This window comes from Netta rufina (assembly GCF_964035555.1).
Source record: "Netta rufina genome assembly, chromosome: 2".
NCBI classification, from domain to species: domain Eukaryota; kingdom Metazoa; phylum Chordata; class Aves; order Anseriformes; family Anatidae; genus Netta; species Netta rufina.
In genome coordinates this window covers 80,147,962-80,174,730 of record NC_140124.1, presented here as the reverse complement: position 1 = coordinate 80,174,730, position 26,769 = coordinate 80,147,962, and the positions used below count along the sequence as shown (strand labels likewise).

Genomic DNA, 26,769 nt, shown 5'->3' with positions numbered 1-26,769 from the left:
CTACGCAATAAAACTACAGCAGAACATGGTATACTGAACAGTAAGAACCATGAGGTACAGTATACAAAACATTCATTATGCAAAATGTGATGCACAATTTAAGCCTTGCTACTAATGCAGGATTTTAGAAAAATTGCAATCCTGGCCTGCAATTTCACACAGGTGAGACTGCAAACTAAAAAGCAACTTTTGCCACAAGTCAGCACTGCAGAACTAGAACTATTTGCCTAAATATACAGTTGGAATATGAGCACATAAGTGGCATTAAGATTACTGATTGGTATTGATTGGTAATAAAAATCCACCCTACAAAGTAGCAGGGAACATTTCTGTTTAACAGACTACAATACTAAAACAGCACTTCTCCAGCACAAAAAAAAAAAAAAAAAAAAAAAAGTATTTTCAGAACTAATCTACCAAATAGGCAATGCCTAACTTAAAGTTACTTTAGTGCAATGTTACTGAGATGGTTAAAGCTAAACCAAACCAAGTTTAGGGATTTTTAAAACAAGGGTCCTAGCAAAGAGCTGTTCTATACAGAATGCAAGTTCTCCCAACCTGGCTACAGATCTTGAAAGCATCACAGAACGGAATCAGGAGACTTTGGTTCTCAGTTCTGCCTTACTTCTGGGCTATGTTATTTAAAGTTGTGCCTTGACCTTCCTCATAGCTAAGTACTCACCAGACACACTGTGGAAGCAGCATCTTCATGAGACTGCTTCAGGGTAACACCATCCTCTCCTACATTGATTTTTCTCAAATTATTTTCAACTATTTAACTACATGAATATAAAGTGGTCGAGGAAACCAAACTGTCCCCCTAGTATCTATGATAAAACCTGCGGGAGAGAGACAACAATATTTCTAAGTATTTGATACACTTGTACCCTGAACAGAAGGATGCTAGCTTCGAGGCTGTGTCCCAAACACAGCCTTCCTCACCATAAAGTAACACAGCACCACATGCTCCCAGCAGTGTTCAAAAGCACTGTTACAACTGTAGGAAAATGGAACCTCTAAGAGTGTGGTGGGAAGTAAGGAGGAAGCCCTGTCTTCCATAAGGTTCCTCAAGCCAGGAGCAGTCCAGGTACACAAGCAGGCTTTACAACATGTAGTAGGAAGGCCTTCTTCAGCTAACTAGAAGAAACTTTACATTCATAGGCTTTGGTCCTCATGGAGGACTTCCACCATCCTCGTATCTGCTGTAGGAATAACGCAGCAGGGCACAAGCAATCCAAGAGGTTTCCTGAGTGCATTAATAAGTTCCTGACATACATGACTGAATAACCAACAAGGGGAAATGCTATAAAGACCTGATTCTTACAGACATGGAAGAACTAGCCAGGGCATCCTGGCATCCTTGGCTGCAGTGTCTGAGACTGTGGAGTTCATTGATCCTGAGAGGAGGGTGCAAGACACAAAGCAGGATGACAATCCTCGACTTCAGAAGAGCAAATTTTGGACTGTTCAGGGTTCTGCTTGGTACGATACCATTGGATACAGCCCTCAAAAGAAGAGGGATCTAGGGGAGCTCAGTGATTTTCTAAGATCTCCTCTTCCATGCTCAGGAACAGTCCATCCCAACGCCACCACTCCCATTCCATCCAACCCCACTACTGTGAGCTGAAAATTAATTCCTGCACATCTCCTAGCACCCATATGTTTACAATGAATTAAAACTAATTAAAACTGAGCAGAATGTAGACTAAAGATGAAGAAAATAAACTTGTACACATCTTGCCAGGTAAAGAACAGAGCATTAACTGACTTTTTAAACATAGTTAGGTGCAAGTAAGATACTGCCCTTCAATGTTGCATGTGCAAGGAACACCTACCACAGAAAAGCCAACTTGTTTTCATCTCATAAAACACATTTGCTATGAAATTTCTACCAACAAACCCCAACAGTAAGTAGGCAAAATCCAGGTTGCTAACTCAAAGCAGTTTAAAAAAGTAAATGGAACAGTTGTGGCTATCTGCACTACAGACCCATGGGACTAGACTATTTAATACATAGCTACTGGGATAACAACAGCACCAAAACTGGAGTCGTTTCTTCAGTCCTATATGTAACTGCTCAGTGCAGTTTAAAGAGCTGAAAGCAAAAGTCCACCAGTACAACACAACTCAAAGCACAAATCTTACAGCATAGTCAACAGTGGCAGAATCCTTGTCCTTTAGAGAAAAACAGTTTCAAGTTTACATCTGTGTGCATCTACTGAAGCACTATGAAGAAAGGACTTTTTAGCCAACCTAGCATTTGGATAATTGAACTTGAAGGCATTTAACAGATGGATACAAGCAGAGTTTTGGTAACTATTTAGATTCAGCCATCTGCATGCTACCTGTGCACGGCAATCTGTTATTATTTAGAGTCAATACACTGTAAACAATTATTCCAACAAAACTTCAATGAAAGCAAATCATGATTAGCACAGTGGATTCCCAAAGCACCAAAAGCGAGAGCAGCAAGACATACAAAGACTGGATGGAGAACATGAGGCTAAGTTGCCTATTTAGTAGCTACGAAGTGAATGTGCTACTGTTTTCTGAACACCCAGTGCGGAAGTTACAGTACGGATAGCTAATCCCCATTCCTCATCAAAACAGACAGGAATGCACACTGGATAATTTGTTCCTACTGATGATATCATTCTGTTAAGTTTAGTGTTTTTAATCATGAGTAAGTTTCAGCCTTCTCTCACTTTCTCCCATGCACAAGATCAGATCAGCCTCTCAGTGACCTACTTTATGAGTCATAATCCTCACTATTTATGATTCAGAAAAACGTCTTCTCTGACAGTATTTCCCAGACTACCGTGGGTTCATTCCAAGAACCAATTTCATCTTCATTGGTTTCCTACAGGAAACCAGACCAACTTCCTATTATTTTGTTTTCCTTCATTTCAGCATGGGCTCACATAAAGCTAACTGGAAGTGAGAGCACTAGAAAAAAAAAAACTTTATTCTACATAAACACAAGCCAACATAAACACAACCAAAAAAATACTGAAGACGTCACTGGTTGAAAGTGACCTGAATGTGAAACAAACTATGATTAGAAGACTTTTTCTTCCTTCCCCAAACACCATGCATGCAGGTAGAATGGGTAAATTTACATAAGCAAAGTTTAAGGGCAAGAAATGTTCGGTTTGGAGTGAAGACATTCACTTCTAACAGGTTTTCAAGTTCTCACCCCTCTCCTCTTCTAACACTGGGAATTGTTTTAAAACTGTGAAGACTGTTGGACAGCTTTTAGGTACTATCAGTACCATAGTGCAGTCCCCCAGTCAGCTCTGTCAGGCTTGGGGTACCTAGGTTCTTCCCCTAACTACAAAAGCAGAAGCATTACTGGAGATGTTAGGAAGCACGATAAGCACCCCCTAAAGAAGCCCCTGCCTAGACTTCACCTATGTGCAGCAGGGCTTCTTAACATTGTTTAAATATTGGTCTGCTGCATTCAAGCTAGCTTCTGAAAAAGCTGTTTTGATGTCCCTTCACTGTGCTCCAAGGCACTTTGGATCTCTAAAAACCAAGACTCAGCGCCAGATCCACACGGGCTCAGAAAGTTCATCCAGTGAAATACTTGAGGAATCAACTTTCCCAGAGCCCATGGCAGTGTTATGCAAGAACCTACTGCTGCATAACCACCACCACCCCTTTGCTACCTCCCAGTGCTGTGATTTGAGCTGCTGGCAGATGCAGCAAGCATATGGATACAGTTTGGGTCTAGAACATCAGAACCATGTTAACAACCCCTAGGGGCAAAAGCCAATTCCACAGAGATTGTTAACCAACGCGCTGGTTTAAGAAGCAAAGTGCTGGAACACCCAACCATAGGCTGCAAATAACTTGCAAGGTTTGCTGGTTCAGGTTTCATTCTGCAAAGCAGCAGATAAACTGTCTTCTGGACCAGAGCTGCCCTTGGAGTCATGTAGCCTTGTTCCTACAATGCTGTACCCAAGCTAATAAACCTAACCAGACCCATGTGTAGCACAGAGCAAACTGGATAATTCAATCATGCAAGCAATTTGAAAGCAAGATTATTCCCATTTCATCTCTATATTCTGCCGTGTGCCTTGTCAATAACTGGAGTCTTTCAGCATGATTTCCTCATGGGTTTCCAGGCTTGCAGATTGATAAGAGCAACACATTGCTTTTTGTAGGAAGGCTGACTTACAAAACCGAAGCCAAACTCATTTTCATAAAGCTAAATGCTCCTTCAGTTTTCCCCTCAAGAGAGGCTAGGGAATTTTACTGCTTAAGAATACATTCTGTTGTGGTTTAACCCAACAGGCAGCTAAGCACCACACAGCCATACACTCACTTCCCCCAGGTGGGATGGGTGAGAGAATCTGCAAAAAGGTAAAACTTGTCAGTTGAGATAAAGACAGTTTAATAGGACAGAAAAGGATGGGAAATTAATAATAATAATAGAATACACAAAGCAAGAGATGCACAATGCACTTGCCCATCACCTGTTGACCAATGCCCAGCCAATCCTGAAGCAGCAGCAGCCCCCTTCCCATCCAACTCCCCCCAGTTTTATTGCTCATCATGACACCACACAGTGCAGGACATCCCCTTGGCCAGTTTAAGTCAGCTGAACTGGTTCCCTTCTCCCACAGCTTCTTATGTAGCTCCAGCCTCCTCCTGGCAGGGCAGCGTGAGAAGCTGGAAAGTACTTTACTCAGTGTAAGTACTACTCAGAAACAACTAAAACATTGGTTGTTATCAGTATTATTCTCATCCCAAATCCAAAACACAGCACCATACCAGCTACTAGGAAGAAAATTAATTCTATCCCAGCTGAAACCAGGATGCTTTCTTATTGCACACATTTAGGAAGGATGTAAGCATAACAATTTGCTACTTGGCCATCAGTTTTAGTTTGTAATCACAACATGGAGTCTGAATGAGGTTTTGCAAGTTTACCCATTAGTGAAATGAGTTGAAAACAAAGTAATATAGCCTAACACATGCAAAATGTAAATGGAAGTTTTTTGCTCTACTGTTTATACTAAATTGTGATACAGCAGTATTTGCCCTGGTCACGTACTTTTTGTTTCAGTTTACATAACTTGACTTTCCAACCAGAAGTAGTAATAATGCCATAAGTGGTAGCAAAGCTGTTTTCTCTTTTTATAGATCAGTCTTTCAAAAAATGCCATGTGCTTGATAATTGGTATACGTGAAGCATTTTTGCAAGTGACAGATATATGCATCAATTTTAATGCAAATAGAACAATGTGGTTCTAACCATAGTCTGACCTAGCTATATATTGTACAACTTTTCCACTAGGGTTGATCTGTGGCATGCTGTGCAGCAGAAGTTGTTTCAAATAGTAGAAAAATCAGACTTCTAAACGTAGAGATTTTGTTGATAGTGGTAATTTAACCCCACCAATTCTGATATTTTATTATATATTCTGTACCAAAACTCACGCAATAATTCAGCACCACATAAAACACAACTATCTTGATTTAAGGCAATATTTAAAATGTAAAAGTGTTGTTAAAATTGTTACAAATGCTGCAGGCCAAAACAATCAAAGCAGTATACCACCAGTGGCAGTAATGAACATTCTTGATTTTCAGTGCTAGACATTATTTACCTTAACATGGCTCTGAGCTCCCAGGTTGTATATCTCAGTGGGTTTGACTTCATTAATGATCTTCACCAGGCAGGTGCTGTCCGTGAGGTCACCATAGTGCAGTTTCATGTCTTCAGAGTTTAAGAACACACCATTAATACACTTTAATGCCAAAACAATACAGAATTCTTGGTCCAGACCCTATTCCAAGTTTAAAGTCCAAATAAACACTTATCGGTAAAAGTTAAGAGAGCATTGGATAAGTAAAACTTTGCTTTTCTTCTTCTTTAGGCACAGTATTGATATCCCTGCAGGAGTAATAAATATCATTTTAGATTATCTTTTGAATAATATGATTTACCTAGCAACATTTACATCATCTCTTCAATAGCTTACACTTCATTAACCCAAGTTAAATAAATTTGATCAATGTCATACTGAATTTCAGTTTGGGGCTTCCAATCTTTCTTTTGCAGACATTTTTATGAACTTAAGCATACACGACAGCTCTCTCCTCCTTTCCAAAATGATATCCATGTTTAAGCCCCTTCACTGAAAATAATTTCAAAACACAGCTACAAAAAAAAGGTACAAAAATGCCTAGGCTTCCTGTAAGGTGAACATTTAGGTAACATTAATGTACAATTACAGTGACATTAATGTACAATTCAGTGCACGACAACTGATTTTGTATTTTACAGATCTCGATACACAGTAGAAAGTTATTTCACAAAAAACTGTAACTATCAATAAAACATTCTTCATAGCATTACACACAAGTCTCAAATGTGGTTAGTCAGACAGCCATTGTTTAGATCTTTCCTGATTGAGTTTCTAATTTGTGTGTGAAAAAGTGCATAAGAACATGAGTATACCCCCTGTAAAAATTAATACAGGGCGTTGCAATGGCTTATTAACTTGGCCTTGGTTTCATACTAACCTGTCAAGACCTCATCCAAAAGTGAAATTCACTCTGATAAAAATAGATCTTACTTTCTTCTTTAAAAACAAGCAAACAAATTATATCACCACACTGCTACTCATATATTTATTCAAAAAAAGAAAAATGTTGCAACTATAGATGAATTAGCCTTTACACTTAGATGCCAAATTTACATTTATTTTCATTTGATAATGTTTTTGACTGTATTCAATTCATGTTCACATTTCCTTTTTATCTTGGAGATAAGGCCATCATATTTCAGTACAATTCAGCTATCTTCTCACTTGACGATGATCACCTTTTTGGGGGCAGTATCATCCATAGATGTAACCATCTTTCAACCCCCAAACTAAAACACCAGGTTTGTTATGAGAGACTACCATTTTTAAAACACTGTTCAGAAATGCCAGTTGCGTTTTTAAGCTGGTGCTTTTTCTTTCAAATAGTTTAAGAAGGCAAGTAACAGGTCACAGTTCTCAGGTGTTCGGTTTTGTACATTCCTCCTGTTTCAACAGGTGATTAAGGCTCCTCAAGTTGATAAAGTCAGAGTCCAACAGGCCACAATATATTCCTGAAATCTGCTTGTACGTCTGCATTGCTTGAAAAAAGTATAGTTCTGAAAAAGACTTCAGACCCAGTTGAAACTGTGGCTAACAAGTAAGACACATTATCATTCTCTTAAAAAATAACTGACTACATTTGAGGGATGGCAAGAAGCTCTCTGTATACACAGAGACCATTAACCACAATGTGGACTACCTTCATTACTGCCACTAATTCTACGTGAAAGAACCCCACCATATTTCCCCTCGCAGGGAATTCAACTCTTCTACTTCCAAAATGAAATTCAAGTTCTGCCCATGGACTGTAGCATCCACAAAATCCCAAACAGTTGTAAAACAAAAACATTTGGATATTGGTGTTAATCTGTAATCCTCAAAACTGTTGGTGTTCAGATCACTGTAAGGACTGCTGTATTTTTTTTTTCTTGCAACACTGAATAGAGACCACTAGCAAGCATTACTTAAGTGGTTTCTCCGATGGAAGTTGCTACTTTTTTCAAGACAACTCCATGGGCTGGTGAGAGCAGTGAAGAATTGAAATGCACCAGAAAAGAAAGCTTCCCCTAAGCAACAGGGGCAGTCCTGTTTTCCTCTACTTATTTCATCTGGGAGTTAAATGCAATCTCCCCGAGTGCTGGACCAGCCTTCTGGAGAGAAGGCTTTGGAGAAAGATGCCATTACAAGAAGAGGCTCCAGATCTGAAAAAGTGGCTTCCTCCCCAGGCTCAGCAGCAGCAGAGCAAAAAAGAGGTGCCACAGAAGAGCTCCCTCTTCATATGCTAAGGACATCCACTTCTGCCATCATCCCCAGGCCAGAGAGCAGTCTTGGAGCTTCCCAAAGGGAAGGGGGGCTGCCAGCTGGGTTGAGCTAAGCAGAGATGCTCTCCCATGGTTAATTTATATTTAAAGCTCTTACTGTGTGCCTATTTTGGTCTACCACCATCCTCAAAGTTTCTTGGTTGAATGCCTTTTTTGAAGGGTAGGTCTCGTTCATTTTCTGACCCATGAGAAAAAGAGGTCTTTCAAGAGTAATATGCTAAGTGGGAAGGCCTACTAGAAATGGGGTTTACTGGGTGCAAAGACTTATAAATACAGATTAAACGTCAACACCTTTGGGTAAGCAGTGGTAGGCATTAATAAAGTTGTTAACAAAGTTGTCCGTTCTAAAAGCCTCCTCATCAAGCAGTAGCTGCAGGGCTTGCTTCTGGGAACCTTGTTTTCCTTCGTGTTTTTCCTGCTTTTTTGGGATGAAGAGAATCACTGTCTATGAAGATCATCTACCCCCTGCAATGTGTAATCAGTTCTTCATGGGAAGAACACATGGCAAACAAGTTTAGAGTTTGTTCACATCAACTACTATTGCTTCTTTGCTTCCTCTGCTACTGCCTGGAAACTCATTGTTTCAAGCCAGTTGCCATGGAGCAGCCTTTCCTGAGATTCCAAATGCAATTCCTCCTCTTTCAATTCACATGGCTACATTCTTCAGTTAAAGGAAAATGAGATAAGTGGGGTGAAACACTTCAGGTCTGCTTTCTTTGTTCCCTTCTTCTATCCCTTTCCTTAAATGTTTGTATGCATACTATTTGTGATATGCATTTTCTTCTCAAATCACTTTTCATACTCACAAGATGGTCCTCACAATATATAGGCTCTTTTATTCATTTATTTACTTGTTTAGCCTGATTTTACCTTGTAAGCCATAAATTTAAGTCATGGGATACAGTTCTTATGTTTCTCTTGTTGGAAACACAGGGTTCAGTATTCTTCATGAAGATATTTTAAGCAGCAATGTACAGTAAGTAGTAACTATTCACAGTGAATTCCACTGAAGTCATGTCCAAAACATTTTTTTTTTTTTTTAAGGAGACATGCAAAGAATCAAGTCAAATCTAAAAGCTGCATTATTTGTTGTAATTTGTTAAATTATGTTCTGTTGGACCACGGTGGGAAGCAGACTTCAAAAGACATGAGATTTGCTTATGGCACAGAGATATTTAGCAATAACACCTCAAATGGGAAGGCTTTCTTTAAGGCAATGTCAGCATGCACAACTTTACAAAATGTGCATAGCATGAAGAACTACATTTTCATTCAAAAGCTCAGTCCTCCAAACGTCTGCTGAACCGGAACCATGCAATAATTTTTCTCCTCATTAAACAAAGAGTTAACCTCTCCTTACAGTAAAATACCTTGAAACAATCAAGTGTGCACTAAAGTGTAATCCTTTCTGATCTCCAAATTATCAGCAAAGTACACAGTAAATTATTTTCAGCAAATTTCTAAGAGTAATGCTTTTCCATCAGGAAAAATGGGTACTCCTTTCCTTGGATGGTGACATTTTGAAGGTTTGAGCATTCATTCTTTCTGTCATCAGGAAGAACTGATCACATTTTATTTATTTATGTCACATAAGGCTGTCCTCAGACTTCCATCAGATACCAAGAAGCTCATGATGAAACAGAAGTGGGGTGAAGAACATCAATAACATTTTACCCCTCCAAGAAGGTTCATGTAATAAATAGGAGGTTGCTGGGTGAACTGAAGAACCAAATAAATGCATCTTATTGATACAAGTTGTTCTAGAAATAGTTCTGAGGAGAGCCCACTAACATATCATGTTATTCTCTTACTGTCTCTCTTACTGTACAATATTTTGTACTGTGTGAGTGGGACTAGCTCCATTGTGAAGTCAAAATCCATCTGTCAAAATATGGCCCAGAAACTATGAAGGGAGACCACAAAACTAAAAGAAAACTAGCAATTAAACGAACACCTATTTAAACATGAGATTTCATGCTGTCAGTGATGCAAAAGCCTATTTAGCTACATCAGTAACATATTGATAAATGATTTTTAGGTAAAATGTTTAAGATACCTGCCTCAAACATTTTAGCGTTCCAATATCTCGATGTTTTCAAACTTCTATAGCTCTTTGGAGGGCCAGCCACTTTGTAATTGCTACAATTTATGCAAGAACCACATCAGTATTTCTGTATAACAGAAAGTGTCTTCCTGTGCCCTTCATGTTTTCCCCTCTTGGTAATACACTGACACAAACGTATATACTTCGCCACATTTTGATCATAGAAAAATAATTACTTTCCTGAGATAGAAGCTAACATAACAGGAGGCTTAGCTATTAAGTGTTTTTTTGTTGTTTGTTTGCTGTTTTTTGTTTTTTTTCAAACAACAAATCCTATATGAAGCATGGCTTAAAAATAACTACTCGTTAATTCAATTCAGTCAGAGGAAACTGGGATTCCCTTCCTGCATCTGGGAACCTTTCTTCATCAAACAAGCAGACTAAAAAAGCATTAAATATAAAAACACAGTCTTACTTCCTTCAGTGTGAGCCCGCGGATTCTTATAGAGATGTTCAATCCGGCCTGTATTAAAGGAACTGGATCGACGAACGATTCCATGCACCTGGGGGTTAAACAAGGAAAAATATAAAAGGAAGTAGTAAACATAAGAGGGGTAAATGATTTAAACTTTAAAACTTTTATGTTTATATTTTTGTGGTATGTTAAGAACAGGAGACCCATCATCTCTCCCTTCAGACAGATGTACCTTGCCCTTTGATCAGGTAATCAGTTCGCCTCCATTCCTAACGGCAGACCTTTACAGTCCAAATCTTAACAAAATACTTTGAGATGTGTTCTGATGATGTCATTTATTTTAGTACCCTTGAGCGGTTTCACCTTCTCCCTTGTTGACACCACTAGCAGCCCAAGCATCACAAACAGTACAGAAAACCCACTGAATTGCCCAGGAGCACCGTGTCTCCTAGTGAGCTGAACTCGCCAACATCAGTAGAGTTGGAGAAGCAACGTGTGGATCCCAAGATAACTACTTCTACCTGCTTACAGAAAAGCCTTTCTGGAGCCAAAGGTGACAGGCATGGAAAAAGCAGGAGTTGTAACTAGGAAAAGGAAAAAGGTGGGCAGAGAGGAGAGGAGGGAAGAAAATAAGGAAGAAAGTGCAGCAGCAGCAAGGCCCAAATATATTTTAGAAAACAGCTGTTATTCACTCTCTGGTGTCTTGGAAGAACAGACAGAACAGTCAGTCCTATTTTTTGCACCTCATGAGTCAGTGTTCTCAGATGGGTTACAAGACACACAGGCAAGTCTAAGACTGCAACACAGGTTGGGAATTTCCTTTAACCAGCCACGATAAATAAGTTGGTAAAAAAGCAGCACTTCTGACTAATGTTAAAAGAAAAGCCCGTTTGTGCCTAATACATTAGAGAAATTGTTCTAACACAGATCCTGTTCCTCCTTATGTAAGATAGCCCCATGCTTGCTGCCAAATTCACGTTAGCTTAGGTTACCTGCTGTAGGAATTGTGTTTGCACAAGTGAAACCAAGCTTCAACATCTTACCGTCCTCCACTTCTCACCATCCTTCATTTCAGAGGGTGATCCTTTTACAATTTGAGGCATTCAAAGCTTGGTTAAGTTGGTCCACCACTTCAGGCTCACTTCATGCTAACTACTTTCCTGCTGGTAAGAATACACCAGCAGGAAGAGCTGGTGCGCTGTTTTGGTTTTGTGTTTTGTTTTTGTTTTACACATGGCACAAGCTACAGTTATTTACACAGAGCACACTTTATTCCATCTTAAGTCTGAAATTTAACTGAAAAAAATAAAAGGTATTTACAACCTCAGAGTGAGACCAGCTTGCTGCTTTATGAATGACATTTCAGTGACAAGGTCTGTAATTATAGCTGAACAGATTCATCTTTACAACTAGCACATCAAATCTATGATGCGATTTCCTTGCATTAAATTTCTATTGCCCAGATACACAACAGGCTCATAATATAACTTGTTCCTGCATTCAAACGCTAAACATCCTGCAACCAAGCAGAATACCTATTTCTTGAAGATCAACAGGGAACTTAAGACACATGGCCACAAAAAAATGAAAAATTGTTTCCCAAACAATGAATGTATCAATGTACATTTTAAGTTCTGTAGTTAAAACCCCCATCAAGATAATTTATGGAATGTGTGGACGATTTATAGGGACATATGGTTTATAGAGAAATGTTTTCAAACATGACACCTCCATAACAACTTCACTTTTGCAAAAGATGCTGGCAATGCTTTGATTACTGAAATGCACATCTTGTTTTGCTGAGCAAAACAGACTTCACCATTTTACAGTATCAAGTTATTCAGAAGGAAGTTAACCGAAATACTTCAACTGTCCTAGCAAAATCAGACATTTTAGCCTAAAATCCAGATGAGGCCTCTGATCTCTCAATTCTCTCTGAATTAAATCATGCTGAAAATCAAGTTCACACAAATGATTGACCAATAAGTCAAACCTTGCCAGCTCAACACTTGATGAAAGATTGCACTTGCAAGAGCTTTGAGTCAGCTGAATGACTGCGATACCAACATTTGACCAATGAGATGTGTTAAATGCAATCACCCCAGGACTTCAAAATGCTTCAAACAAATCCAGGGAGCCTCTTGCATCCAGCAATTACAAGAAAACAACCCCAGCTTTTTTTTTTTTTTTTTTTTTTTTAACCTCCCACTCCTTTTTCTGGTATGCACATACAAGAGAAAGAAAGCCTGCCAAATGCTTAATCCATTACAGCAATATTACTGTAAAAAATGATGAAAGGTACCTTTGTCTGCATGGGACAGGTGAAATGCAAACTTTGTGACAAGCCAAAATGTGTGCAAACAGGTTAATCTAGTTAAGAATGTAAGACCGGTGGATTTTCCCTCAATAGGGCTTGATTTTTAGATAGATCACAATTAAAAAAATGAACAGTAAAACAAATGACCTTGGTTAGGGAGGCAATCAATCAGTTATCACATTTACCCCAGCACTGAGTTATTCAGGAACTGAGGTTTCCAGCTAGGAACACAATAAAGAATTTCAACAAATAGATGGAGATTTGAGGAACAAAAAGGAAAAACCCTCTACCCTCTTACTGTAATCTTGCTACTATGAAAAAGATCCACATATTTCCATATGGGGTCAATTAATATTTCATTTTAGTTGCAGTTAGCAGTTCTCATTTCATCATGGACTAGGAAAAGAGCACATGCTTTTATCTGTAAGACAGCAGAAGCTACCACAATGATACTTCTCATCCCCAAGTGGAATGGAGAAATAGTAAAAATAATCTATTTACAACACTAAAAAAACAGTAATTGGATCAATCAACAAAAGCAGCAGAAAGAATGTAATGAGCAAGGCAAGAGTAACCATGTGCGAAAGCACGCCAAGTGCTGACCTGCTGAGAAGTCTTCTTACTAAGCAACAAAGCAATGTTACAACAGACATAATTAGCCAATATTAGTGAGCACTAAACTTTTACTGACCCAGAAAATACTTCATTGTGAAGAGATTAATTTGACCATCCCTTTTCTTCCTTTCTCTTCTACTATCATACCTCTGGAAGCATCTTTCATGACTAATTTGGCTAGCATTCTCAGACATATGTCCACAACAGTTCAAACCCACTGAATCATTCCATAATTATGTGATTGTTACACTGGTGGTCCACAGGAAAAAAAAAAAAAAAAAAAAAAAGTGTGATTGGCAGGTTAAGTTACACGGTAGGAAATAATCCGATTCCCTTTATTTTAAGGGAAAGGTCAATAAAATCATTTGCTAAGCAAGAATATAACAAAAGCAAAATGCAAGGTTTTCATTAAAGTACAGCTGCTGAAATAAGAGGGCCATTAGTGTCGAGAGAGACAAAAAGAACAAGAGATCCTTATTCCTTTATGTGGTGCATTGCATCATAAATTATTCCCTAATTCCTTACGGTTTTGGCTCACACAGGTTACTGCTTATCTGAGTTGGCGGGAAACATGCAAAGCAGCTATACCCTGAGGAGGAGAGGGAATCCACCAGTGGACATTAGATGATAAATAGTACAATAAGCTGGCATGATTACAGGCCGTGTTGCACATTCCTCTCTGGAGTTTTGATTTGTTATCTAGGGTTGAGTGGAAAACATACACAGAGGACAGAAGCAAAGGAAGCTAGAGCAGCGGCATCCAAGTGATTCCATCAGCCTGCAGTTGGTCACCGAGTCACTCACCTCGTAGCCTTTTTCCAGCAGGAACTCAGCCAAGTACGATCCATCCTGGGAAGAAAAAGATATAGGAAAGTGTTAGAAACACAGTGAATGGGCCTGGGAGATTTGGACTGGTTAGTCTCTCAAAAAAAGGGAAGAAAAATTTTGCAATGAGTTGACTGAATAGAAAACATATACTTTGACTTCCCTAGATTTATGCACTGACCTAGAATGCTAGGGATGCTTTTTGGTTAATTTTAGATTAATAAGCAGTATATTTTAAAATAACTTGCTTACAAATGCTGGTTGAGAACTCCTGTCTCTTGAATCTCTTCCCAAGTTCCATTATAAAGTGTCTGGGGACATCTTTCCAAAATATCCTAACCGCAGCAGTTACTGAATTTGAACTATTTTGGAGATAGGGAAGGAAAAACATTCTAAAGTTTAGTGCACTGACAATGCACCAATAGATTTCTGTAGCACCATGTCATACACATCTCTGTGCTCACACTCCTTCCATAAGCAGTCTAAAGAGCAATCATTCTGCCTGACCTACTGAGTTTTTCAAAAAACATCCCTAGCACACTTCATATTTGTATTACTGAATACAGGCCACTACCATAATTTGTATATCATTGAGGGTAGAGAGGTGTTCCCCCTCTCTCCTCTCCCTTTTGAATGCCTGTCAAAAAAAATTACAAAACTCCCCAATAGCAAATGCTTCAAAGCACGTGTTTTCCTGAAAGAAAGTGATTTTCCTGGCATCACTATTGCCAGGATTTCAAAATACAGAAAGTCACATTATCCTCAAATTTATATGTACCATCACAAATCCAGCAAAGTTCACCCCTCTGGAATGAGGGCTAACCAATGCAGTGAATATCAGTCGTGCCCATAGTCTGTTTCTTTTGCTTTCTTGAATTAATTGTTTCCTCTAATAATGTGAGAGCATTCCAGAGTCAATTGCCTTGCCTCAGGAACACCATAAAAACATGGAATACCACCTTTGCTCACATGCTTAAGCTCTGTTATGTGCATCCGCCCTGACATGATCCTGGCCAGAGACACCAAAGTACAAAACTGAACACACAGCTCTTTGGTCCTCTTTTTTTTTTTCTTTTTTTTTTTAAACCATCTTTCTAGAGAGCAACCTCTCACCTAAGATTAAATGAACTTTTCTCATCTCAGACTGCCTAAGGATAATAACATAATGAAGAAAGAAATTTGAGAAGCACCAGGAGGCCCTAAAGCAGCAGGATGGCCTATGGAGGGTAGTACATTGATGGCAAAATGATGCTTAAATCTACACACCATGGCAGGGTGCAGGGTACTACTGTGTGTTTAAAACTCCAGCATTGCTGAAATTAAAGCCTTGATGGTGCAAATGCTTCGAAGTCTTACACAGCCTAGAAGAGCCTAAAACCACAGAAGTCTCAGCTTACACGTACTCCTCCCAATGTACGTACAATGTGCATGTGCTCACAGCTTCCTACTCGCAACTTCCCAGTGCCTGTAACCAGAACAGACCATGGCACTGGTTGATCTGGAGCAAAACAAGCCATGTGTGCCATGGCATCAGTGGAACAGTATGTGCTCCTGGACGTCACACAGAACAAGATCCCATTGAAGGGAGAAGCAAAGAAAGGGCAATGGAAACTCTGGAGAAATATGTGGTTGGGCCCAAAAGCCTTTCAAGTAGTTGTCTCTCTTAGTAAATCCCCCAGGATTTAGCAGAGGTGGATCGGGGAAAACTCCCTAAGACCCCTTGGTTATGCATTCGACCAAACTAAACAAAAAGGAGGTGAAAGTGGGAAACCCAGGGAGTGCAAAGGAGATGAAGAAAGAAAGGCTGTGATTGCTTAGGAAGTTGACGTGAAACAGACTCGACTAGGATTGAACCCTGTCAATAAGGTCTTGTTCTTCTCACCCAGGCCATTGCTCAGACTTTCCAATCGCACTGGAACATTTTGAACCAGCAGTGGCATTTGCTTCCTCTGTGCTTCCTTTCCAGGTCTATCAAGTGATAGGGCAGGGCTTCACAATGAGTGGGAAACAGGCAGCAAGTGTGAAAGCTACTGGTTTCTGGCTGTAGCACGGCACAGCTGATTTACTGTCTGCTAATCGCACACAATGCAGATTCGAGCTGTCCTGCACTATGACACATTATCACAGAAAGCCCCCAACTTTCACATTTCCCTTCCTTTTCTTTTCAGTATAGCAGCTGTCAGTAAGAATGGTAATCAGAACAGCAAAGTGCCTAAGTTTGCAGCTTGTAAGGACAGCAGCTTCAATCTTTTCCTAACAGGATCAAGGAGCTATGAATTATTAAGCAAGCTCTGTTAAGTGGTTTAAGCCTACGTTATGCATATAAATTCTAGTACTGAAGCTATGTATTTTGACTTATACTACAGAGCTTTCAGCGTTCCAGGATCACTAAACCAGGAAAGGAGCATTAAGGGAACGTGGTAATTAGCAAGAAAGTTCAATTTTTGTTAGAGGTAGCAGCTTTTGCTTCGAGTCACAAAGCCTCAGAAGACAGAAGTACTTCCTTTTGTGGAAAAAAAACATCCATTTTAATAAAAGACAATAGGCTATAAACTACTTCAGGTAGAATCGTAGAGAGACCTGGCTCCAGACCATTTTGAACAGTCAAAACAGTTTGACAAGACTGGTTACATAAACCGCCTCAGTTAAAGCAGTTCTTCATCAGCACACTGACATATCAGACTTGAAGAATCACTTCGCCACCTTCAGCCAAAGAAGCTTGAAAGCATATGCAAAGAATGATACTTAGCTGGCTTCCAATACACAGCAGCAGGCTTCCAACTGCAGCTGTCTTACAACATGTCTGTAAAATTCCCAGACAAAAGAAAACAGTCATATAAACTAGAGTGAGACAACCTTAGGATGCAATATTTTATATTTAATACAGTAGTTAATGTCAAGAACTTCAATAAACTTTGACGTGCTATCAAAGAAAACCCCTTCCAACAGAGCAAAGAAATTGAGACATATACAAGAGTTAGAGCCTTACCACAAACATCTAAAATAAAAGTAACATTTGACTTGATCTATGAGCAAAGAATAGGATCATTTATACAGAAAACTGAAAGTAAGGGGAATTAAATAGCCTGTTTAACTATCCACGTCTCCTCTATTTTGTACTGTTCTTCACAGGGAAGTCACACTCGTACCCATGGACTAATTTCAAACATACTGACACATTCAGATAAGGCTGAAAAAGCAATCCCAAATGCAAGACATCTTCCTTTGATGTAACCAGTTCCAATAACCTCCCACAGAGTTCCTGGAATCAAGAACTAAGCTACACATCCTACCTGAAGGTTTGTAATTTAGAGAAGAATCCTCCTTCCCTACAGCTCCTTTCCACTAAAGAAAGAGAAGCAGAAAGCACCAGACAAACAAGTGAAGAGAGATCAGGAGTAGGATATAGAGTTCTCATTACAATTCCTCGAATTCTGTGGGAAAGAACACAGATGTTTTTTGTTGTTTTTACAGAAGGAGGATAAGGAATTAAAAACCTAATGCAAGTGATGCAGATGTACTATAACCATTACACAAAGAAGAAAGGACTCTCAAAGAAGAGGATTGGGGTGGGGGTATGAACATCTTAGAGGAAACATCTCCACAGTACTGTGGTGAAGATGACATCCCACACAAACATGCAATTTTATAACAAAGCCATACAAATTACTGAGAAATCTTGCTGAAGATCCTAACGAAACTGTCCACCAACAGCCCAGATCTCTACTTGTTTCTAAAACAGAGTAGGTATCAACCAGAACCTGCAAAACCCGGCTCCAGCCCAGAAGAGAGAGAGCCATAGAAAAAGCATCACATCATTGGGTAACATAACAGGGGAGAGAGTCTGAGTACTGCGCTGTCTTCCTTGCTCCTAATGCCTGCCCATCTGCAAATATATTGGCAGTAGAGCCTGAAAACATAAAACACAACAACTTCAGTCAGATGCAGTGTTTGAGGAAGGTTTATATCTTTTTAAAAATTATCATATTATTAAAGTGGGTATGATGAAATATCTATCCACGTCACATGCTTAATAGACCCGCTCTGTACTTTCTGCAGCTCCTCTACCAGGTTTTCAGACTTCCTTTTGGGAAAAAATGCCATAATTTTCCAACAAAGGCCAATGATAGTTATACTTACAAAGTTCACAGTTGAAAAAGGCTAATGACATACCCTTAAGAATAAGGCTACAAAGGTGAGTTCGTGGCCGTTCAAAATATAGATGGTGTCAATTATCAAAGTCATTCATAACAGTCCTAAACTCCTTTTGAATTCCAGAATTTGAATTGTGCTCTAAAGTCAAATTTTGATAGGTTTAATTAGCCTGTTCAGGGGAAGGAACATGAAGAGAAGAGGTACAAATTCAGACACAGGACATGGGTTTTTATTTCTTAATTAAAGGATTTTTTTCCACCAACGTTGCACCATCTCAATGTTCCTTTATCCTGATTTAAAGGAATAATATATACTTCCATTAAGATACATAGAACTGGTGGCACTAGTAGCCTTCCACAATAAATAGTTGCTTCATCACATTTTAAACTTTCATATAACTATAGACTAATGCTACTTCAGTGACTTAAGTTGGACTGCGGTGACAGATTCTTTGGAGCAGTGAACGTATACCATTCTAAAGCAACATCTAAATGATTTTAATAACAATCCATAATAAAAACTATTCATTTATTTATAGCATGACATAACGGCCTTCTTTCAAAAAAAAAAAAGAAATCTGAAAGAGTAATACAGTGTAATGTTATTTTTGCTGAAAAATGCATACTTCTAATCGTTTTCAATGATTTATGGAGGAAATAAGTATTTTTTGTAGCTACTATAAACAGAACAGTGCTGGACTTTGTCTCAAGTCTTCAAGGCAGCATTTGAGGTAAAGCATTAAAGCATGCATTAAAAAAAATCCTCCATACTGAAAAAAGGAAGAATTATGAACTCTGAAGTTTTTAACTGATTTATTAAAGCTGCCACCCTACAAATGCAGTAGCTATTTTGCTGTTCAGATTCGTATTCTGGCCAAGTAAGAATAGGAAAACAAGTGTCCTTTTGTTCTCAAAAAAGAAAAAGTCAAAAGGTAATAAATGTTAAAAATTGTATTTATTTTTTTTTTTAAACATTCCTCACAATTGCAGGTTTTTGTAATGCATTAAATGCAGTACAACAAAAAACTAGGCATGAGGAAGAACTATTAGCAACATCAGAGGCATTCTAATTACATTACTCTGTCCTTTTTCAATTAAGAGTCATTTAAAAGAAAAGCGAAGTTGCTTTGGAAAAGTGAATCACCATGTTATTTCCGAGTCTGAGCTCCTTCTGACTTCCAACGCTATTCCACTGGTAAACTATTAAGTTATATTAAGAACTGCAAGTGCTGTTACATACAACAGCAAAAAGTTTTTCTTCCTTCCTCCCTTCGCAGTTATCTTTATCCAGAACAATGTTACCCACATCATCAATATTTATAGCTATTTTACTGCGAATCTGGGCATAGACACTTGTCTTAAAAAACTTACTGTGCCTTTCTAGAGCCAATACAAACAGAATAAAAACATTGTTTAATTAAAAGTGAGACATTTTTGAGTATCAAAGCAGTCTAAGTCAGATTCTACGATATCCAACAGCCTGCAGCTGCCATACAAAAAGAAAAAAAAAAAAAACACAAAACTTAGTTTGGATAAAATGAATTACACCAAACTGATTACACTAACATGCGTATGTTTTTTTGTTTGTTTGTTTGTTTTTTAATGATTGTAAGAAAATCTGATACCTAATGTGTTATTTCCAAATATGCTTACCACAAATTTCCCAATGAAGACAGTCAGATGCTTGACAGGCTTTTTTTTTTTTTTTTTTTTTTTTTTTAAATCATGCCCCTCTAAACACTCAAACATTGAGGTACCCAAAAATAACTGCTAGTTTTCAGATGTGTCCAAAGAACTATTTTTGTAAAAAGGAAAAGTATCAGTAAAGCAGCTTTAAAGATTTTAAAGAACAAGCCTTTCCCAAATTCATGTAATAAGCCATAATACATTACATCTTTCTTCTGATATGAATGTGGGCAGTATACTAAAGTAAACCAATTACGAACTCTAAATTTGAGAAAAACCTAGCTATATTTTTCTGTCTCACTAGTGAAACCACAGGGATTGTAAGAATGTGTCAAACAGCTCTATAAACACAGCAACACAAATCATATGGATGACAGTCCACGAGAAAATTAAAATTTCTACGTAGTGTTTGCAATGGAAACCTGCAGCACTTAACAGCCACAAGATGATGGTTTTGTCCACCCTCATGGTCCTTCACCTTTCCAAAGCAGTAGCAGCAATTCCCACTAGCAGCAGCCACGAGCTTTCTGGATATGCCCATCCTCTAGCACCCAGACTAATCCACCAGACCTTACTGCTGAAACCTCTTGATCTGCAAACAAATGCAAAATAACTAAGACCAAACACTGCTTGGTGGAAATCCAGACAAGCAGACCTGGTTGCACAGAGCAAAGAAATCAGTGAACTCAGAACTAAACTGCAGGGCAGCTTCTGAAAAGAAGGATCTTAGCCTCACATTTTGAAAGAGTCAGGATTCATTGCTGTAATGAAAAAACGCCATAAAGTCCAGAAAGAGTTTTGGAAGAAACACGGCATCTGTTATGATCACAGCACGTAAGTAATTTTGTGAACTGACACAAGGAGGAAAAGACGAAGTCTTAGCCATAATCTTCACATGGCATCTTTACCATGAACAACCTGGAGACATCAAAGCAAAAGCAGTTAACTTTGCTATTACTGCAACTGGCAAGGCCACCTGAACCCATGAGCATAGCTCAGTATGTGTCATACCAGATGAGAACCCACTTTGTTCCCAGATGGAGCTTTTTTCCTCCTACGACAGCTGCTGGGGTTAGAGCTGCTTTCACCATCACATCACCAGAGTCCCCTGCTGATAATCCAGTAGGCTTTCTCACACCGATGTTCACTGCCTGAGCATATATTACTTTAACTTTATCCTAAGACCTCTTCTCCTCTGACTGTCCCCACACTTTGTTTTTTTTTAAATAAAGGATTGCAAGGTATATTATTTCAGACAAACAACACAAACATAAAACTTGCTATCTGAATCGCATGAGACCAAACATAATGAGGGAGATGTAAATGAATGTACATAGGAGAAAAAGGGTCTGAATTCAATCTTCTGTACTCATCAGCTTTAAATATGAACACAGGAATTTAGTCTGAAACTTCATTTATTTACAGATGAAGAAGAACAGTAGGAAAGCATGTAACATTTGCAATAGAGAAGCAATGTGCAGTAAGCCAACTTCATTTTTCTTCAGTGTTTCCATGGTTATAAGTTTGAAAATGCAGCCAGGAATGCTCAGCTGGTATTTCTGAGCTTCAACAGCTCTCAGTCTTGCAGTATTTGCTTGGGTTGAGTGACAGCACTGATACATGCAGCACCAAACTGATACAGCAGCATAGTCGGGGTGGTCTGGCAGAGCAGTGATACAGTCTGCAAGTCATAGGAGCAACCAGTGTTTCCTGGACATCTGAAACCCTAGGATAAGACCCCTTGTGCTGGAGCTGATCATCCGCTCTCAGGCATTACTTCTCCCATTCAGCATGGTGGAAGCCCAGCATTCACTGGTCTGACGTCCTCTGAAGCACAAACAGTTTTTCAAGAACCCTGCTTGTTTGTGTAATTCCTCTCTCTTCATTTCAGGATTATTAGTAAAGATCAGAAAGCGTGAGCAAGATGTTTAAAAGGTGACCCCCAACACTATCCACACTGTTGTAAATATTTCAGTGACCAAGATTAGGAGTTGTTCCTTAATCTCTACTCTACAGGTGTTTTTATTACCTGAAACAGGGGCACGGTAAGTATTTTGAGTCTTAAATACATAAAGCTATGCTTCAAAACAATGAAAAAGACACACAAATGATAGGACTCCTGAGATGAAAAGCCCTTCCTATGCCTTCTGAAAGATCATCCTCACAAAATCTTGGGAACAATTAGGCAAGTCAAAGGAACACACTCTACAAATACTTGAATAGAATGCTTTTAAACTGTTTTTCCAAAGACAACACTCTGAAATCCATGTTTTGCCACACGTTTTTATTATGCTCAGAAGCTGCACTGTCAGATATTTTTGGACAAGAGGCTGAATATACTTCAAAAAGTTTTTTTGTTTGCTTTTATATAGTCTAGGATTTTTTTTTTATTTTATTTTTTTGCAGTTATGTTCTATAGTCCAATTGTAAATAAAGAAATACATGGCTGGTACATCTTGATTAGGTACATAATTTACCAATGAATGCAACTACCGATTCAGACAGTGCATGCCTTCCTCTGGAAGTGCTGACAGCCACTGATGAAGATGCCTAATTATATAATAAGAGCACTGATATTTATTAAAATAGATTGATTGAAAGTGGACATTAGACCTGACACCTCTCTTCCACAGGGCCACGTGGACTAGCTCTTGTTAATCAAGTGCTCAGATTCCCCATGAACTGAGCTTCCTGGTGGCAAGGAGCCAGGCAGGCCGAGCAGGATAAGAATTATCTAGGCGATAGACTGCAAAGGGATGCAATGTTTTTTCAGAGAAGGTTGGCGAAGGTCATCTTTTATTTACAGATCCTGTACAATGCCTTGCGTACCCAACTTCAGTTTTCCCCTGTCAGCTTAGAAAGGGGAAAAAAAAACATGCAGTTCCACCAATTGCCAAGGTTTTTGTCTAAGGGGAACTTAGAGAAGGAAAGTGAGCAATCACGTCTGTTTATCCTATCTGTCATGAGCAGGATCTGGAATAGGCAACTACAACATTGCCAACAGAATACCTATTCAATTCATAAAATACTAAAAGTCACCTGTAGTCCGAGTTCGCACATCGCCCCCTAGTATCAGGTTCGAGTACAATTATCAGAAGAATTTTCAGCTAGCTGGTCTGCAGCTGCGTTATGAATGGCTTCCTAATTACGATTAGGGCAGAGCTATAATCAGGGTAAAGCAACCGTAAAGTCTAAGTATTTCCAGTTCGGTTTTACTCCGATGAATTATGCAATTTCACACAGATCTCTGAAAACAGAAGAACTATTTAAAACTTCTACAAAGAAGTCTTTAAGAAGCATCAAAACAAATTGCTTTAAAGAGCTTGTCACAAACATTTCTTTAACTTCTTTCATTTGCTGTTCCACAAAACCTGAAACTAGTTAAATTTAACTGACTTTACAAGCTGTGGAGAGACTGAGTACATAGGACACATTTTAGTCATTTTTGTCTGTATTCATAGCAATTTCCTCTAATCTCAAGGTTTCTTAGCAGTTCGTTTGAATCACTTTGCGCCCTAGAAACTACAGGAAATACTACGGAAACCTCCCTGTCTAACTTTCTTTGTAAGCTGTTCTGTTACATTTATTCCTGGTTGAGTTCATAACGGCATACCAAAGCCGAGCAATTCAGCATCACAAGCATTACCAGCTTAAATCTTCAAAAAAATTCCTTAGTTTAGTTGCCAAGTGACATGAAGGCACACTAACTGAACAAATAAAGCAGTTTGCAAAGAAGTAAAGCATGAAGAAACTGGTATCTAGTTTATTACTATGTTTTTTAAAGAAATTTAGAATTTCCATATCATTCACAGGAAACAAACTCCACTGGTTTTGTTAAATATATGTATCACATGCACATAAAACATAGTACAAGAAGCGTTCCCAAGATGTTCAGAAATGGGGATTCAATATGACAATTTCCTCTGAACAGGATACCAAGCACCCCAGGAAAACATAATTTTTTAAAAGAAGTTCCTAAAATAAAGTACCAGGGTCATCCTTTTAACACTATTAAGAATGACAGATTAACACTACCATGCAGATGGCTATTTAGATTAGTTTTTATGCTTCATATTTGCAGATTCAGCTGCTACCTGGCTTTTGCCTGTGCTAAGACAACACCTTCCAGCAGTTCAGGACAACATCATCAAGAAATAGCGTCTTGTATCTTATGAAACTTCTTGAATGCTTATTCCTCAAATCAAAACATGTGAAAAGTAGTCAGAAAAAGGAAGTTTTCACTGAACTAGATCACACAAGGAAAACTAATTTTAAAGGTTTGTCATTTCCACACCAACTAGGCTACTCTGCATCAAACATTCGTCTTACCCTTCTACCTTATTCCAAGAGAAAGGGCATGATCCATTTTCCTCCCATCACTACCCTTGAGGACTATCCATTACTTGAAATGTTTCAAGAGGCACTGTAACAGAAATGTGACTTAAACACCAGATTACAGATTGCCCGTGCCCTCAAACTGTACTACCTGGGATTGCCTAGATGAGCATCCTTACTATTTAGGGGCTGACTGCATCGAATTTGGGCATCTGGAAATACACTGAAGGATTTGTCTCAACAGAAGCATCAGCAAATATGCTGACAACTAATAGGTGTATACAAGCAGACAGCTAGGTTTAACTTTACTCCACCCTCAAAGAAAATGAAGGTTAACACCAGCAGGATTTTTGTAGGAAGTTACTTGATTTATGACAACTCAGAAAGAATCCTACACAAACTGCTCTGAGATAGTGGTTAAAAAAAAATAAAAATCATCCTTCAGGATCGAAGGCACCACAGCTACCTCCCTTTTTCCCCTCGCTGAGGCTGATCACACCGCCCATCTGACAACACTGCCTCATTCATTCATCCAGAGTTGTGATTAGCACTGCAACCATCTGTGCGATCTGCTGTGTGCAGACCATCCACAAATACAGGCAGCCATCCAGCTTTCCATTCTGCTTCTGTGGCAGAAATCCAAACAAAAAACCACAGCTTCAGGTTTTTGGACGTCTTGCCCCTGTACTCAGCTCTGGTGAGGCCGCACCTCGAGTACTGTGTTCAGTTTTGGGCCCCTCGCTATAAGAAGGACATCGAGGTGCTTGAGCGGGTGCAGAGAAGGGCGACGAAGCTGGTGAGGGGCCTGGAGAACAAGTCCTACGAGGAGCGGCTGAGGGAGCTGGGCTTGTTCAGCCTGGAGAAGAGGAGGCTCAGGGGTGACCTTATCGCTCTTTTTAGGTACCTCAAGGGAGGCTGTAGCGAGGTGGGGGTTGGCCTGTTCTCCCATGTGCCTGGTGACAGGACAAGAGGGAATGGGCTTAAGTTGAGCCAGGGGAGTTTTAGGTTAGATGTTAGGAAGAACTTCTTCACTGAAAGGGTTGTGAGGCACTGGAACAGGCTGCCCAGGGAAGTGGTGGAGTCACCATCCCTGGAAGTCTTCAAAAGACGTTTAGATGTAGAGCTTAGGGATATGGTTTAGTGGAGGGCTGTTAGCGTTAGGTTGGAGGTTGGACTCGATGACCTTGAGGTCTCTTCCAACCTAGAAATTCTGTGATTCTGTGATTCTGTGATTCTGTTTGTCAATATGGCTTTGCTGCTTCAAGAGAAGCTCAACAAGTTGAAGGACTAGAACAGCATTAGCTGGTGCAAAATTCCCAGAATCTCCTTTCAGCTGGATGCCTGCGCATCATTTAGGTCAAGCACTCAGCATATCTGCATGGCTTGTGGCAGGAATATGAACTCTTCTAGTTCTGAGAAAATTAGAAGTGACAACAGTCCTAGACCCACAGGGTGAATATTCAGTTTTTCCAGGTATTTCTACTTTACTCATGACAGGTTTACATGAAAACAGGTTCAGATCCAAATTTGAAAAGTGTTTCCAGGTATTCACATGTACTTCTATAGTGCAATCTGAGCCTGGCAAACTAATTTAACCATCAGGTGAGCGATGTTTGCATCAGAAAGTAACCAGCATTGGTGCCAGGGAGAGGGCTAACTACCACCTGGATGCACAGGCAAACAAGGAGGGGTGCCCATCATGCTGAAATGCAATGTAAGAATTTCTCCAAAGTTACTGGCACAGGACCAGCAAAGGTTGAGCTCATTGCATGCCTGTTGACACGCAGGAGAGGTAAACGTGTTGGTTTCTGTGAAAGTTTTTGTACATCTGTTCCTGTGAGGAATACCATGTTACTACTATTGTCACAGTTTCATTTTTCTCTGCTACTTTCCATAGAAAATAGGTATTTCATATGTGGTTTCAGATATTTCCTTGTACTTAATATGTTTTTCTTGATATACCCACACATACATACAGAATATGAGGCCCCTATCTGGTCACTCAAAAGCATTTCACATTGCTAAGAAGAGATACCATTCTTATAAAATAGTTTATTTATTCATGCTCACCCAAATTTCTTAGATGCTAATAACAAGGTTAATAACACTTTCACAATATTTCATTTTGCTTGTGTTTATTTACAGATTGACAAAAATGCATCGTACAGTGCAACTTGCTTAACATGTAATGCAAGATACTAAAAGCAATCTACCCTCCCCCCCTTTTAACACAGTGTGTCTAAGTAAAACAAATTTGTCTTGTTTATGCCATGCAGTTGAAGTACAAATTGCAAAGTAATTTGATGAGTTTTTTTGTGTCATTCTGCTGAAAAGAACTAAAGCTCTGAAGATGTCATAACAAAAGGCAAAGACTTAGCTGTACTGACATTCTTAGTATAA

General features: G+C 39.1%; 1 protein-coding gene across 1 annotated transcript in view; it reads right to left on the bottom strand.

The window, feature by feature from the left end:
- GMDS (GDP-mannose 4,6-dehydratase) overlaps nt 1–26,769 on the bottom strand; it is a 403,988-nt gene that overhangs the window by 332,138 nt on the left and 45,081 nt on the right. Inside the window, exons 2-4 of the mRNA XM_084282724.1 lie at nt 14,174–14,218; nt 10,438–10,525; nt 5,616–5,725 (exon numbers count right to left, since the gene is read on the bottom strand). Of these exons, the coding sequence (XP_084138850.1) occupies nt 5,616–5,725; nt 10,438–10,525; nt 14,174–14,218 (243 nt within the window). The remainder of the gene's footprint in view (nt 1–5,615; nt 5,726–10,437; nt 10,526–14,173; nt 14,219–26,769) is intronic.